At 39.0% G+C, this 15,187-nt stretch overlaps 3 protein-coding genes across 3 annotated transcripts; 1 reads left to right on the forward strand and 2 right to left on the reverse strand.

The window, feature by feature from the left end:
- Positions 1–2,580: 2,580 nt before the first annotated feature.
- Positions 2,581–7,448, reverse strand: folr (folate receptor). Its single transcript, XM_056374608.1, has 5 exons — positions 7,173–7,448; positions 4,171–4,303; positions 3,793–3,981; positions 3,353–3,488; positions 2,581–3,078 (listed from the first exon to the last, which is right to left on the reverse strand). The coding sequence occupies exons 2-5, from the start codon at positions 4,297–4,299 to the stop codon at positions 2,804–2,806; spliced, it is 729 nt and encodes a 242-aa protein (XP_056230583.1). The 5' UTR covers positions 4,300–4,303; positions 7,173–7,448; the 3' UTR covers positions 2,581–2,803.
- Positions 7,449–8,912: 1,464 nt separating this feature from the next.
- Positions 8,913–11,489, forward strand: anapc15 (anaphase promoting complex subunit 15). Its single transcript, XM_056373188.1, has 5 exons — positions 8,913–8,992; positions 9,326–9,447; positions 9,826–9,885; positions 10,165–10,305; positions 10,474–11,489. Exons 2-5 carry the CDS (start codon positions 9,328–9,330, stop codon positions 10,519–10,521), a joined length of 369 nt encoding a protein of 122 aa, XP_056229163.1. The 5' UTR covers positions 8,913–8,992; positions 9,326–9,327; the 3' UTR covers positions 10,522–11,489.
- A 132-nt stretch (positions 11,490–11,621) lies between these two features.
- tomt (transmembrane O-methyltransferase) lies at positions 11,622–15,015 on the reverse strand. The gene is made up of 5 exons (XM_056373187.1): positions 14,934–15,015; positions 13,482–13,744; positions 13,152–13,348; positions 12,840–12,962; positions 11,622–12,433 (listed from the first exon to the last, which is right to left on the reverse strand). Exons 2-5 carry the CDS (start codon positions 13,741–13,743, stop codon positions 12,236–12,238), a joined length of 780 nt encoding a protein of 259 aa, XP_056229162.1. The 5' UTR covers position 13,744; positions 14,934–15,015; the 3' UTR covers positions 11,622–12,235.
- Positions 15,016–15,187: the final 172 nt, after the last annotated feature.

Here is a 15,187-nt window from a genome sequence, read left to right on the forward strand (position 1 = left end):
TGAATATTACTGACCTGCAGCCACTGAGGAGGCCAAGCTGAGTAATTTCTCAACACAAGCTCCAATCCAGTTATGCAGTTCTTTTCTTTTCCAGACCACACACACACACACACACACACACACACACACACACACACACACACACACACACACACACAATCTCCGACAAGGTGTACCTAAGGGCAGGACTGGCAAACCGCAGGAAACAACCAACCCAATTTGGAGTTCACAGCACTTTATTCTGACTTTAGTCGTTCTTTTATTTATTTATTGTTTTTCCTCTAGTTGCCCACAAAAAGTCTGACTCTCCTAAAATGTGGTATGGATATCCCCAACCCCCCACCCACAACCACACAAACACACACAAGAAAGAGGGAGAGTTAAAGTGTGTGTGTGTGAGAGAGAGAGAGAGAGAGAGAGAGAGACAGAGAGAGAGTTGGGCATGGTGGTGTGTGTTGCCAATGACCTCAGAAAAACTGAGTATTAATAGCCACAGGGACAGCAGCCATCCCAAAGCTATTTCTGGCTATGGCATCACTCTGTGTATGTGTGTGTGTGTGTGTGTGTGTGTGTGTGTGTGTGTGTGGTGTGTGTGTGTGTGTGTCTGTGTGTGTGTGTGTGTGTGTGTGTGTGTGAGAGAGAGTGGACTAAAGTGTGGCTTAACAATATGTCTGCATACAGAGATCATAAAAGTGTGTTGCAAGATGTCACACCATAATAAAACTACTTTGTCTGCAAAATGTCTTACAAATAACACATTTTTGCACATTTTCTTTTTCTGTATCTTACTGCTACAATTGTTACAAGACTCAAAAGCTATAGCCTTGCAACAGCTAGCACGCTGAGGCTGTGATTCCCAATACACAACTGAAAACAAAATTATTGGATGGATGAACAATGGATGAACAACTTTTTAGACAATGGCCATTCTTCAGATTTTGTTTTGTTGAGCATGAGGATGTGGCCAGATGACAGACCATGTTGTAACCTGCAAAACAGCGTCCATTCTTTTTTTTTCTTTTTTCTTTTTTTGGTGATAGAGTTGCTTTAGGCCACTGTAATCAGGCCACACTACACTGTGTGGATATCCCAGAGTCAGCTTTTCAGGCTCAGCTTGACATCATTAGACATACATGATGTCAACTGCGTTATGGAAATTGATGGGATTATGACATATGGATGGTGGTGGTTGAAACATGGTCTGTTATTTAAACCCACATTAAGTATTTTTTTAAGTGTTGTGGTAACAGATGATATTGAAGCACTGTTATGCTCATGTTTGAATAAAAAAACTGTTGGGTCAGTTATGGTCCCAATTACCAGACTTCTGCAATGGCATAATTCTATTTGGATAGGAGCAGCATGCATACAGTTCATGCTGAGAAAAGAGGGTTTCACAGTGGAACTTGCAACGCTGAATTATACAGTGCTATCATCAAGAAAGGTGTGAAAGCCTCAGAAATGGAGCAGCACTTTGGCACATCTGATTATATATCCGTTATTTTCAAATGTGACTTTTTACATTAATAGATTAATTATCTCAGGCCATGATTATGAAAGTACAGAGTGCACAAAAGTTACTAAATGTATATTTCAAATTTATATTTGATCCGCCAAGGACCTCAGTTGTCAAATCTTGTAGAAACACACACCAGCTGACCAATCATAAGACTTATTCAAAGATCTGAATACACGTGGCATTCACACTTACACACACACCAGACACACACACACGCACGCACGCACGCACGCGCGCACGCACGCGCGCGCGCGCACACACACACACACACACACATACACACACAAACGTAAAGAGATTGTGTGACACTAAAACACGCTTAAACATAGGGGGAGTAAAAGAGACATTAACACACCCTTATTCTCTCTTTTTCTTTCTCCCTGTCCTTTTCTTCCTCACCCTTTCACTCACACACAAACACACACACACACACACACACTCACACACACACACACACACACACACACACACACACACACACACACACACACACACACACACACACACAGGGGACTGAAACCCCATAATTACCAAGCAGTGGCGCCCACTGCTTAGGCCCAATGTAGAGAAACATTCACCCTCAAAGCAGATCCTGGGTCAGTTTTGAAGTTTCCTCACCGGTGGTTGAGGTTAAAAAGGGGTTATTAAGCTGATCCACAGTCTTGTGGATTTCTCTGCACATAAGAGAAATGACATCCCAGAGCTGTGCAGTAATACAGTATGTGGCATGTCCCATCATGCTTTGTACAGAGGCACACGTTTATTTTTGTTTTATTTTCTTTATCCACACAGATTTTAAAATCTTCTACATATACTTTCCTAGACTCAAAACTCCTGTGCTGTCTTGATTTTGGCTATTTCTACATTTTGGTGGTGAAACTATAATCTTGTATTTTGTGTGTGTGTAAACTGTATTTAGAGCTGACAATCCATCACTGCTCACCATTTTTTGAGGTTGAATTTGATCCCATTTATTTTGCACTGCATGGATATTTTCCAATGTCCAAGTAGTAAATGATCACAGCTTCATGGATACAGAGTTGATGGTTGGTTGGACAAGAAATGAGGAAAAAATAGTATAAGAATAAACTAAGTAGGAAATCACAAAGAAAATAAACCAGATGCAGATTTAAAATGTGTGTTTAAGAGGCTGCAAACCAGAGGGAGAGTTTTCCCATCAGTTACTCAGAAGAGGACATGAAAGCCAGGAGAGTCGGGAGAGTATCTGAAATCAGTTTTATTGATACCTGTAAGAGTGATACAGGATGGGGCAAGGATATCATGTTAGTATATCCATAAAGAGAAAGACCCAACAGCCAGGAAAAGTAGCGTTGTCAAGGCAAAGCTTTGGTGCTGTTGTGCGTTGTTGAGGTAGTACTCAGCTACCTTTGTGTTGGGGTTTGGCCCGGTGAACCAGAGCTGCATGCAGCGACCTGAGGAATTGGAGTGGGTGGTATAAAGGTAGGAGTTGGACCAAATTTGCTCACACATGGACTTGGGTGTTGGGTAAACTTCAGTCCACTTTCTGCACTTGCTGCTTTCAGGGCATTTGTTAACACCTGTCGCAGAGAGAGAGAGAGAGATAGTTTTGGAGTGAGCAGGGGATGTCAGACAGACCATCGCAGCCACAACTATTCCTCAAATATAAATGGGGGAATTTGATTTAAGTGTAGTAATAAGCTGGTGTGGTAGTGTGTGCAGATAGAGTTATTAATGCTATTTGTTTACCACGTGCATTAATGTGGATGCAAAGGTGTGAATTAAACAAGAAAATGTGAGCAAGTCTGTATGTACCCACTGGTCTGTGTGCATGTGTGTGGGTTTTACACTTACCTGAGCTCCAGTCCCATCCCTTGTGCCAGTTAGTCTTGCAAGTGTAATCATTCTTGCAATCTTCCCACCAATTGTGGCAGTCCTCCATACAAAGAGGCACATCCAAGATACGCTCCTTACGCCAGCTCTGATCCACCTACACACATAATTCCCCAGTTTGTATGATCCATATTTTCACAAAACTGTTGCAATGCTATGTCATATATAAGGTGAAGTACAAAGTAGCCACAAATTAAAATGGAGCACATTACAAAGTCTATCTTAAAAAATAATTGTCTGTTGATTTTTATAAGTACATAGAATAATGGCAACATACTGTATGGATGGATTCAGCTATCCTGACAAATCCTTTTAGTCATTTCAACATCTTATGCTGCCATCTAGTGTTGCAAATACAGACATACAAAAGAGACTGAGGTGCACACATGTATAGTACACACTTTTTGTATCCACGGTCCCAAGTGTGGTGAGCACTCATAGAAGCAAGTGTCCTGGATGAAATGTTTCTTGCACTGGGGGCTCATAATACCACAGTGATTCCAGTTGAAGTTGTACAGGTAGGAGTTATCGTTGTGGGCTTCTGCGGTGGTGTTGGCCGTGCAGCATGCATTGTCACGCCAGGGAGAACACTGTTAATAGGAAGAGCAAAGAGGGGTCACTTTATAATGTTGAGCTGAAAACATTTTTTTGTCTGGATCAGCTGATGCAGCAAGATCAGAAACTCAAAATGAGAGAGAGAAAAAAGAAACATTATATCTGTTTACTTTGTTCTATCTGTGTATTTTGTTCTATCTATGTCCATGTATTGCATTCATCACCTGAAGGTAAAGTTTCCCCTCAGGGCCAGGCTCTACTTTGTGGTGTTTGGCATCCATACACATGTTGAGTTTGTTCAGAGACAGAGCCCCGCTGGAGAAGGCTAGCAGCAAGGCAAGGACAACCCACATGGCTCTGCAGGAGGGAGGCATCAACATACAACAACAGGAAGTTCTTAATAAAATCATCAAGAAAACAGGAGAAATAATGGGACGGTTGCCATCATACTGTAAGTCCAGATTGCCACCATCTAGCCACCAGGTGTCTGGGTTGTTTGATAGTGATTAAAAAATGTTTGAAGGCTGCTATTAGTATTTAGTCTTGCTGTTTGTGCACTGTCAGCAGAGCTCTTTTAGTAACACCGCACAGATATCAGACTTTAATATCTTTATTTAATCACTGTCTTTGGGTTTCTCACCCCTCACTGAAATTTACCAGCCTCTGCTTTGAAGTTTTGGGGGAATGTACCAAATGTAGCATAAATAGAGGGGGGTGGGGTGTTATGAGCTTTGGTAGAATGTATTCATTTCGAGCAGTTTTGGCAACACTACTTTTATTTGTTCATTTTTTAAAATATATTATTTAATAATTTTTACACATTAAGAATGATTTCTTCACTGTTGACATACATTCATGTATTGAGTAACGTATTAATCACTGCTATGAATTAATTAATTTAGAAACGAATGGTGTCTATTTCACTAATTCTACAATTTTGTAATATATGCATATATTACAGAACCATATAAAACATTATCTACTACAAACAAAACCTAATTATAACAAGGGTCAACTCAACCTTTGACTGTTATTGCAGGTAATTAGGATGACTCACTATCATGACATGATATCTAATGGGCTTTGACCCACTAAGCCACCGGAAAATGTTTTATTCTGAAATACATAATACACACTTATGCACTAACCTTCTAACTCCTTAAACATTAGCAACTTTAATAAGAATTACTATACATCCTATGTCACTCTACTGTAAATTTATGTTTCCTCTCTCTGGCCTCTCTTATTAATTTTCTTTCTCATTTCTGTGTGACAAGCAGGGGTGAAAGTTTTAAATTATTGCCAGTACTACAACCACAACCTTCATCACTTCATATTTTCCACCTCTCTCCTTGGCTTCATGCATCCCTGACAAAAAAAAGCTTTCAACATGGAATAGAAAGAAAATAGAAACACTTGACATTTAGTATAGCAATAATTTGTTTTAATGGTTAATGGTTAATAGGTCTATGGGAATGTTGACAAAACTTTCAAAATCCTCACAACTAGTTTTAATTTATAACTGCTTAATTTAACAGCTGAACAGTCTCGTTTTTGGATTTTCTGACATATGTGTCACATAAATGAAAGAACAGATGATGTCTCAAAATGTGTGATGTGTGAAATAAGGGTGTAAGTGCCGCAGAGTAATATTGAATTTCTAAATCACTGAATTTTCAAAACATTGGACACTTAAAGAACAGATTACTATGAGAAAAATGTCTTTAATTGTCTCCTACAATGTGCAAAATGATGGATTTATTTCCCATCAAAACAAAACAATTAAAAGATTTTCCAAAGAGGACTAAAGTAGTCATCCTCTTCTGAGTAAATGCCAGCCATGTCACTTGTTGAGTGTTTAGCCAGTACGTTTTCAGTTTCAGCAGCTCTGTCTTTTCTCTTAAACATTTGAATAATTGTTAATCCTTTTTGTGTGTGCTTGGCATTCTTTTACTAAAGGCTGTTACTTTGACGTTTTTCAATCGTTTGTTATTTTAGTTTTTGAAACTATATCTAAAAAATAATCACAGATATTAAAAATACGCTGACAGCCTGTGGCCAACCACAAGAATTTTTGGAATTTTGCTGGAATCATTTATTGTTCATCCTGTCCCGGTGCAAACGACATTAATGAAGTCCGTGGTCTGGTTGTTAAAAAAATCGAGGGTGCCAGAACAATCAATCAAACGCACTTTTCACAGGCGCTGTGTTTGGGAAGTAAAGATGCGCATGCGCAGTCGGGTGCCGTTGATAAGAGTTGCAAAGCAATCCCTGGTCGTCACCTCACACAAAGCTTGTCTGAGCTGCTGTCTGTGTTGTTGGAATAAAACAGAATATCATGAAACATAACAATTTATTCTGCTACACATTTTACTCGGGAGATTTTGCAACAAACTTCTGCCTGCTGAACCGCACAACGCTCGTTATCAGTAAACTGCAGCGCGTTGGCGGAAGCTCGAGCTAACGTTAACTAGCGGCAGTAAAAGGCAACTGGGCTCCGTCCAGCACGGATCACAACACGGACGGTTCAGAAGCAATTCTGAATGACTTTAATAAGGAGCAATTAATAAGGAGACTATGTGTTGTTTAAGATGCTATAACGTTAGTACGTTTTTTTTTTTTTGGCTGAAAATGTGACCGTGGCATGCAGCTATTTTCCCCTTATACCGGTACTACATACTGCCACTGAATCATTTAGTGGTACACAGTACCGGACCGTACCGGCCCATTTTCACCTGGTCAGACAATGGATGGAGATGGTAAAAAGCTGTATTTACTAAGAGGGGAATTATTATTAATAATTAAGACGGGGACACAAGTAAACAATGTAGCCTACACATGCCCTAGTGTTCCTGAATGCAGCGCAAACAAGTAAAACTACACAGCGAATATAACACAAGTAGCTGAAATCTGTAAGAATAAATAATTATTCTATGTATCCAGTTTAGAAACAAAATGACAATGACCATATATTACAGTAATCAATCAAAGATAAGCTCACATAATTTTATCACAAGTAAAAATAAACAGTAACCACAACGTATAAGTGAACCATTCAGGCCCTCTTACATCTTGTAAAAGAAATCAAAGCTTACACTGCAAACTGAATAAATCATAAAGTCATGAATTGTCTTATAGTTTAAGAAATATAATGGCTACATGTACGGTGGAAATACATCTAGAGACCAATGAGAAGATCATGTAATAATGAACAGATTCACCATACCTTGTTAGATTCTATAATGATTCCTTCCTGAAGGGATGATCCCACAAATTAGTATCTCCAGTCACCTTTTATAAACAAGATTTAGAAAACACACATCAATGTGTGTGTGTGTGTGTGTGTGTGTGTGTGTGTGTGTATTTGAGTGGAGTGTGACTAAAATCAAGGTTGCCCCTAATACAAGCAAAATGTGAAAACCCTCAATTAATATGTTTCCAAAGTCCAAAGTCTGTCTCACGTTGAGATACAAAGAAAGAACGAGAAAGACGCAGAGTATTTGTTCAGGAATGTGTGTGTCCTTTTGTCATAATCTGAGTTTTATTGGATCTTACTGTGGAGGTTTGTCTTATCTCAAGGTCTACACTGCTCTTTATCACACACACACACATACGCACACATACACACAGACACACATGCACACACATGCACACACATAAACACACAGTGGACACTTGGTGTTAAAAGGCAGTGTGACCTGGGAGGGTAATAACAAGAGTGAAAAGATGGCAGTTAAGATAAATTTCTGCTGAATGTGTGTTGGTGGTTTTCAGACTCTACAATAAACATTACAAGCTTGTTGAAATAGACAGTTAATTTGTATATGAGTGTAAATGTGTGTGTGTATCTCAGAAAATACAGCTGCTAATTTAGAGTACAAGGCATTTAATGCTGCAAAAGCTGGTGTAGTGGAAAACAGTCATACAGTTCAACAGAGCGTAACTAGGGTTCAGCATTGCTACAGGCCACTCCCAGAACCCAGTACAGTTCTTCCTGTACCCTTTCAAGGCTGTCTACCAAATGGAGTTGTGATTCTCGTATGTTTTGGGAAATTTCTCTGCTACTTAGAGATGTCATGACTTGATGAGATGCACCTGCATGAGACATGTATAAAACTAGGCTAAGCTGAGAGGAGGCTGCTCTTATCCTATGCATGCGTTGCTTAAGGCTTCTCACAGTCCATGCCACTGGTTTTAGCCCATTTGTAAATGAATAATGTGAATGTGAATACATTCACAGGAGACTTTCTAGTGAGTCCATTATTTCAGGAATTTCCACCACAGCTGGGTTCAACAAAATATCCAAAACTGTGTGCCATGTGTTGTTTTAAGTGAGTATACATAATGCCACAATTTAGTCTTTATCTTGATCATTGTATTTGGTGACAATGGAAGAATAGAAAGTTTGTTTTTGTCATATTTTAAGTTACTGTAGTGGCACCAGACCTGTTTTTTATTTAGAGAAAAGGGTATTAACAACAGCAGAGACTAGGAGGTTGTCTTCACATGCAAACATAAAAAAGCACATGTCAGCAGCTTTCTATTGTCTGAAGAGGAGATTGTGTCAATTAACTGTTTAATTTCATTAATGAGTCATTAAAATAGGGGTAGTGATATTGTTTGTGAATTTGTTCATTTGATTTGTCCATCTCTGTTAATGGGCTATACTCTGAAATTAGGATAACAGCAGTTGAGCCCAGATTCCCTATGCTACAATTTGTGAAAATAAAGGGAATTAATTACAGTCTTTGTGTTTTCTATTTATTTACAATGAAGTTATTAAAGGACAAAATACATACTTATTCTTATCATTAGCCAAAATATGCCACGATCTTTAAATCCCTTGGTTGAGATATTTATCCGTATTTATTCAACAAAATACAGTAGGAGATATTTCCATTACTATTGCTCTTTTTCTTTCCCAGCTGCCAAGCGGAACCCTTGTGGAGTGACATTCGAGAAGAGAGCTCTTTGTAGGTGAACACCAGCAATTTCCGGTAAAATTTGTTTTTGAATTTCTTTAAAGCTGGAGCGAGAGATTGTCAGGTACTTACGCTATCTATAAATTAAAATAGCACATTATATTACGTTACGTTTTAACCAAGAATATTGGCGGAGGTGATATTACATGTTAGAGGTTTTTTGTCTCAACATAGGAAGACTTTGAATTGCGTTAACGATGTGTTACGTTAACTTACCATGTCCCTTTCCAGGAGTCCTGTGTCGTTTTATCACACAATAACCCATATAGATATATATGGCTACATCTCTTTCGTGAAGAACCGGGGTTTAACGCTGTGTTGCTGGGCTAAAGAAGGACACATGCGCTTGCTGATTGACAGTGTGTGTATGCGTGTTGTTGTTGTTCCTGTGTAACAGATATGTCCACACTGTTCCCGTCTCTCTTCCCGCGGATAACCGAGTCCCTCTGGTTCAACCTGGACCGACCCTGTGTGGATGAGACCGAGCTGCACCAGCAGGAGCAGCAGCACCAAACCTGGGTAAACGGCACCTCTGCTGAAACTGACAGTCACCTTCTCATACTAACAACATATGCCATCATACTATATCACTTACTCATATATACTTATACCACATCAGGATTTTACATAACACAAATATTTTTAAGAAACGTTCCTAAAGTTTAATTATTAAGGGATTGTGACCAGAATATGTACAAAACATTTAGAGTGATAAAATAAACTTGGCACTGTTATCTGGTGTCCAAACAATTTAACTGAGATACTGCCTTTAAATTTATTCATATCTTTGTCAAATCGGTACAGGTATTTATCATTACTTATCGTCCACATATGAATATGTTCCGTCTGTGGCAGATCCGTCAGGCTCTAAACTGGTGTATTTTGTTCCTGCTACAGTTGCAGAGCATTGCAGAGAAGGACAACAACCTGATGCCCATTGGGAAACCTATTTTTGAGGTAGTAAATGTTTTATCCTGTAACATATAATGTATTAATTGCCACAGTACCTATCACCAGATCTCAACAGATGCATTTTAAGTAAAAGTGCAGCTCTGACAATTGCCTTGCTACTGTATGAAAGTATAAAAGAGGTACAAGTAAAAGTTGGTGCAATAGATTCTCTTACTCCTGAAACATGCATTTTGTATTCACCTTTTTAGAAGCCTTTTAAATTAGCAATTCTGTTTTGATTGTGTTCCTTTATTTATTTGTGTCACCTGCATTCACCGAGCTCAGGCAGGATATGAAGAGGAGGACGAGGAGGATGACGAGGATGAGGAGGACAGCGAGGAAGACTCTGAAGATGAAGAGGACATGCAGGACATGGATGAGATGAATGATTACAATGAGTCACCTGATGATGGCGAGATCAATGAGGTGCTTTAATATATAAGTTGTATAATCTGATCGAGGGCACAGTTGCTAAATATCGTAAACTCACTGGAATGACTTTTAAACCTACTAAATGTTGTTTTCTTTTTTATCTTACTTTTGTCCTCTCAAACAAATAACAGTCTTTAATCTGGCTCTGTTTCTGTCTGTCAGGTGGACATGGAGGGAGCAGACCAAGACCAAGACCAATGGATGATTTAAGACAAAAGACAATTTTAGTTTCCATCAAGATGTCTGGCACTGGATGTCTGCTCCCCACTTCAAACTTGACTGCTGCCCCTTCAGTCTGTGACACAAATATATTGTTTTATTTGTGTTAACAGGAAAAGAATATAGTTGAATTAAAACTTGTACCATGATATCCTTCAGATAAAGGGTGGGTAAAACCAGCTCAAGTGTCTCCTGTCAAGCTGAAATCAGGCTTGAAAGCTCCGAGCGGACAACTTTGTGAGGGTTGCTTTAACACACTGTTGCGAAGGTGTGTGAAAAATAATGCATGGATGTATGTTTAAGCACCTGTGCACATGTCATGTTTTTTTTTTTTCTTTTAAATCTGTAAATGGTAATCTGTAAACCTGTTAAATACATTTAACCATTCAATCCATTCAGTCACAGTGGTGCCACACATCTCCAATGCTGTAAAATACACAATGTCCTACGGTTTTGCAACCACTGGGGCACACACCCACGCAGTGGCAGTAGTAGGAATCATCAGCATGATCTCTCTCATTTAAACTTTAACCTTGTCACATCACCAGTCATGTGCCACTTCTCTACGTCTCCAAACTGCTGAATGAGCACAAATTACAGTTCAGTCAGCTAAATCATTTTTTACCTATTAAGGAGATTTAAGTCCATACAGTCCAATTCTGTTTCATAACAGTGTTGTGTATGTTGCTAATCTTTCATTACAGATATCATACCTACAGTAGCATTTTCAGAAAAGCTTCTTGAATAGTATTATGTTCAAATTTTAATATTTTTAACTATGTTAAAGGTCAAAGAATCCATTCACAAGGATGAATTAAAATTTTATTATGAACACACAGAGTGGCCATTAAAAGTGTCTCATATTTGTCTTATAAGATTGCTCACCAAGGCTTTTGTTATTTGTACTGAAAGGAAAAGAGGTCTTGAAAGTTTGTATTAAATTAAATTATTTTGATGAACTCCTGTTTTTTTGTTTGTTTGCTTCCTACATTTTGGTTTCTTATTAATAAGAAAGAACACAAAATGTAACATGGTAATAAGGGGTGTGCTAGATTTTGACTCGTTGATTTATTGTCTTATCAGATAAAAAAAATTAAGGAATTAAAGTCCAGCAAAGTTCAAGAGTAATCTGAATTTGGTGTTGGTAAAACTGATCATTTGATTGGTGCTGAAGTCCACATTTAATATCAGGTAAGATTTAAACAGGCAATGATCACGTTCCTCACCTGAGGGCAAACATCTTTCAGTATTAAACTTGTACATGTGCTCTTGTGGTCACTTATTTTTTTATTTTTTTATTTTTTTCAGATTTGGCAGTTATGTATGTTTAAATAAGCTATTTTGTTGTTTTGTAGACAGAGGATGATGACAGCAGGTGGTGACAAAGATCCCCAGCAGGAAGAAAAAGGTAGACATGGTTTCTATATAGATGCTAGTGTTCAGCACTTATTACTAAATGGCTACATGAGGATTTACTTTCCTGATAGATAGTAGTCTTGATGTGCAGTTCCTTGAGTTTGAAAAACTACATGCTTAGATGCTCCAGTTTTCAGATGAATAGCTTTTTAGGGAAGGAATTTATAGTCATCTTTTCCATTACATTTGTCCTCAAAATAGTTTTAACAGGGGTTATAAAATCATCAATTCATCCCTCTCCGAAAATGTGTATCTGTATTCTAGTGTGTGATATCCCAGTCTGCATGGTCTACTTGATTCCCTGGTACACCAGCTCAGCCATCCCATCCCTGATGCCCTTGCTGTACTCCAGCGTGGCCCGGTGGACCTTCCACTCATACAGGCCGCTCTTGCGAATGTGTCTGAGGAACTTTGGAGCCCCGGGAAACAGCACATTGTCGGCCAAGATCATGGACCCTTTTCCCAGCAGACCAGAGCCCTCCAGCATCTGTAACACATATCATGCAACTGCGGGAGTTGACGAGGTAACAATGGGAGTGATCACAACTATAACTTACTATACTTGGTAAAATTTCAGGTATGTACATCACTAAAATACCTTAATTGTATTTTTTAACAAACTCGAAGTAAATATTCATCTTTATAGTTGTACTTAAATAGTCACATAGTGAACATACACAAAGTAGTTAGCTCATTCAGGCAACTTTTACCTTATCATCCAGCCATCATTTAAAGTTAGTGTCAAAGTCAGATGTATTTGTGCATGTGGGTCACACACTAGTTCAGCTCAACTTGCACATCTTAACCCGTCATACTTCCGACAGGACAATAAACTATGAGACAGCATTTTCATTAATATGGTAATATTCTTTCTAATGATTGATTCTATTTACCTGCAGATCAGGGCAGTAAGATTTCTTCCAGTGGTCCATGAAGACAAAATCCAGCCTTTCCAAACCATAGTCAGACCGCAGGCGAGGAATCACCTCATCAGATGGATTCACGATGAGCTCCACCTTGAGAACACACAGCATGAAGGTCTCAATGGTATAGTACTCGCCATATTCAATACATGAAATAAAAATGTCCCAAATTTATGTAAAAACAAATAATGGTGTTGCCCCGTTGGTAGGTAATTTGGAGCTTTTATATGCTTTGGACATACAGTGAAATGTTGTCAATAGGTCACGTTTCTGATGTCTCACCGTGTCATCATCAAACCCTGCCAGGCGGATGATTTTCTCAGCGATGGCAGCATTCCTCTGGTCCATCTCGAGGCTGTAGAGTCTGGCACCCAGGGGCAAAGACCGGGCGATCCGCACGGTACTGTACCCGCAGTGAGCACCCAGCTCCAGCACTGTCAAAGGGCTCTGCTCCATCAGCAGGCGGTCCAGGATCTTCCCTGCAAACAGAGGAGCCAGACACATACAAGAACATACACATATGTACTGTACGTGTTTAGGCATTATTTAGACTTTCAAGTCATGTTGCTAATAGACAGAGAATTTGTTGGGTTATTTAAATGATCCCCTCACCCTTTTTAGGCCCAATGTTGCTGATGAACTCCATCTTGCTGCACCAGACATCAAAGGCGTCCAGGATGCTGTCAGGGTCTCCAGGGGTGGCATGAGTGAGAACATACTGGTAGGCACGCTCCTCTCGGCTCATGCCAGTCACACAGTCCTTCCATATCCTGACCAGGACCGCCCGATAGAACAGTGCAAAGTAGTAACGGTACCTGATGATCAGTGTCAGCAGGAGGGGGACAAAGGCCAGAGCGATAGCTGGAGACACCATCCTGTTTCATACAGACAGAAACACACACATAAAAGTAGATTCATTGGTTTGTAATGCTCAGTTATGTACAAAAATCTAATATATTTATGATGACAATGTGGAAGCCATGTGTCTCTTTAAATGAACTTTTACCCAAATGTTGTTCCAGAAACAGACTGAAGGACTTCTAAGCTTCTGTCCCCCTTTACACTCATTGCACAAGACCAGTGAATTCTTACTGTTTTATACAGATTAGAAGGTAATGTATGAAGATAAAGAGCAACTCTTTTTTATCTCACTTTATCAGTCTACAGGTGTGTCAAAAAATTGTTTTTTCTTAATATACACTTACTGATGTCTTCATATTGAAAAAAGGGTTAAATGGGAAATCATCGCTCTCGCTTTTGCCACCTTTGGAATTTTATCATATGAATCAACAAAAGTGGAGCTGCACAAATCATTTCACTGCCAATTTGCAAGTATTTAGGCCCCAATCCTGACCTGCTTCAACCCTGCAACCCTTGGTAGCAAGGCATTAAATGTGCCAAAATGTTTGGACTGATAAAATGTCTGGGAGGAGGTTGTAAGATTTTGAGTCATTTCAGGTGATCATCATTGATAATCAAAGCTTATCTGTGTTTTAAGACACAAACTCATTGTTCCTCCTTACTTCATGATTACGGTCAATGGTGACTCCACAATTCTTTCTGTGGTGTCAAGCCCCTTCTGCAGAGTGTGCCTTCTACACTCTTCAACGTATTAAATTATAAAAGCCACTAATAATTACAGTAAAATTCACAATTGTCAAGAGAAAAAGGAATAAATATGCATCACAGTAAACAATAGGATATATTATTGACTATTATGCTATTATTATACTATTATATGACTGAAATAATAGTAATAATGATATTGATGGAATCATCTTTACCTGAAAATGTTAGATTAAATGCATGTTGAGACAAATGCTCTCCAAGTTTTGAACAATGGGAGATGAAATCTACACAGAAGCAAGTGACAATGCTTTGCTCCTGTGGTGGACGTGAGAGAAAGTGCTGTCTCTCTAGATATTTCCACTGCACAGGTAACTGAAGACTCCACAGGTGCTCTGCTCCACACAGAACATCGTGATGTACAGTATATGTTACAACAAAATATTGGCTCCAACATAAAGACTCTGTTACTGTCCCGTGATAAACAGACAAACTTACCTGTTTCCAGAAAAGGTTTGGTGGGAGCAGAGCTGCTGCGCTGAGGATAGCAAAGATGAAAGTGGCACTTCAACTGAGACAAGTGCAGAAAGACAGAGAGGTGTGTGTTTGCGTGTGTGTAAGAGAAGGTAAGAGACCTGAGGATATAAATAATTTATACATCACGTGCATGAGTAGTATATGCCCTGTAATTTTTTCCAGTTAACAGCTGTTGAAGCTGGTGTCAGTGTTAGCTGTTAAACATCACTCTTTGT

The sequence above is a fragment of the Seriola aureovittata genome, chromosome 4 (assembly GCF_021018895.1).
Source record: "Seriola aureovittata isolate HTS-2021-v1 ecotype China chromosome 4, ASM2101889v1, whole genome shotgun sequence".
In the NCBI taxonomy this organism is placed as follows: Eukaryota; Metazoa; Chordata; class Actinopteri; order Carangiformes; family Carangidae; genus Seriola; species Seriola aureovittata.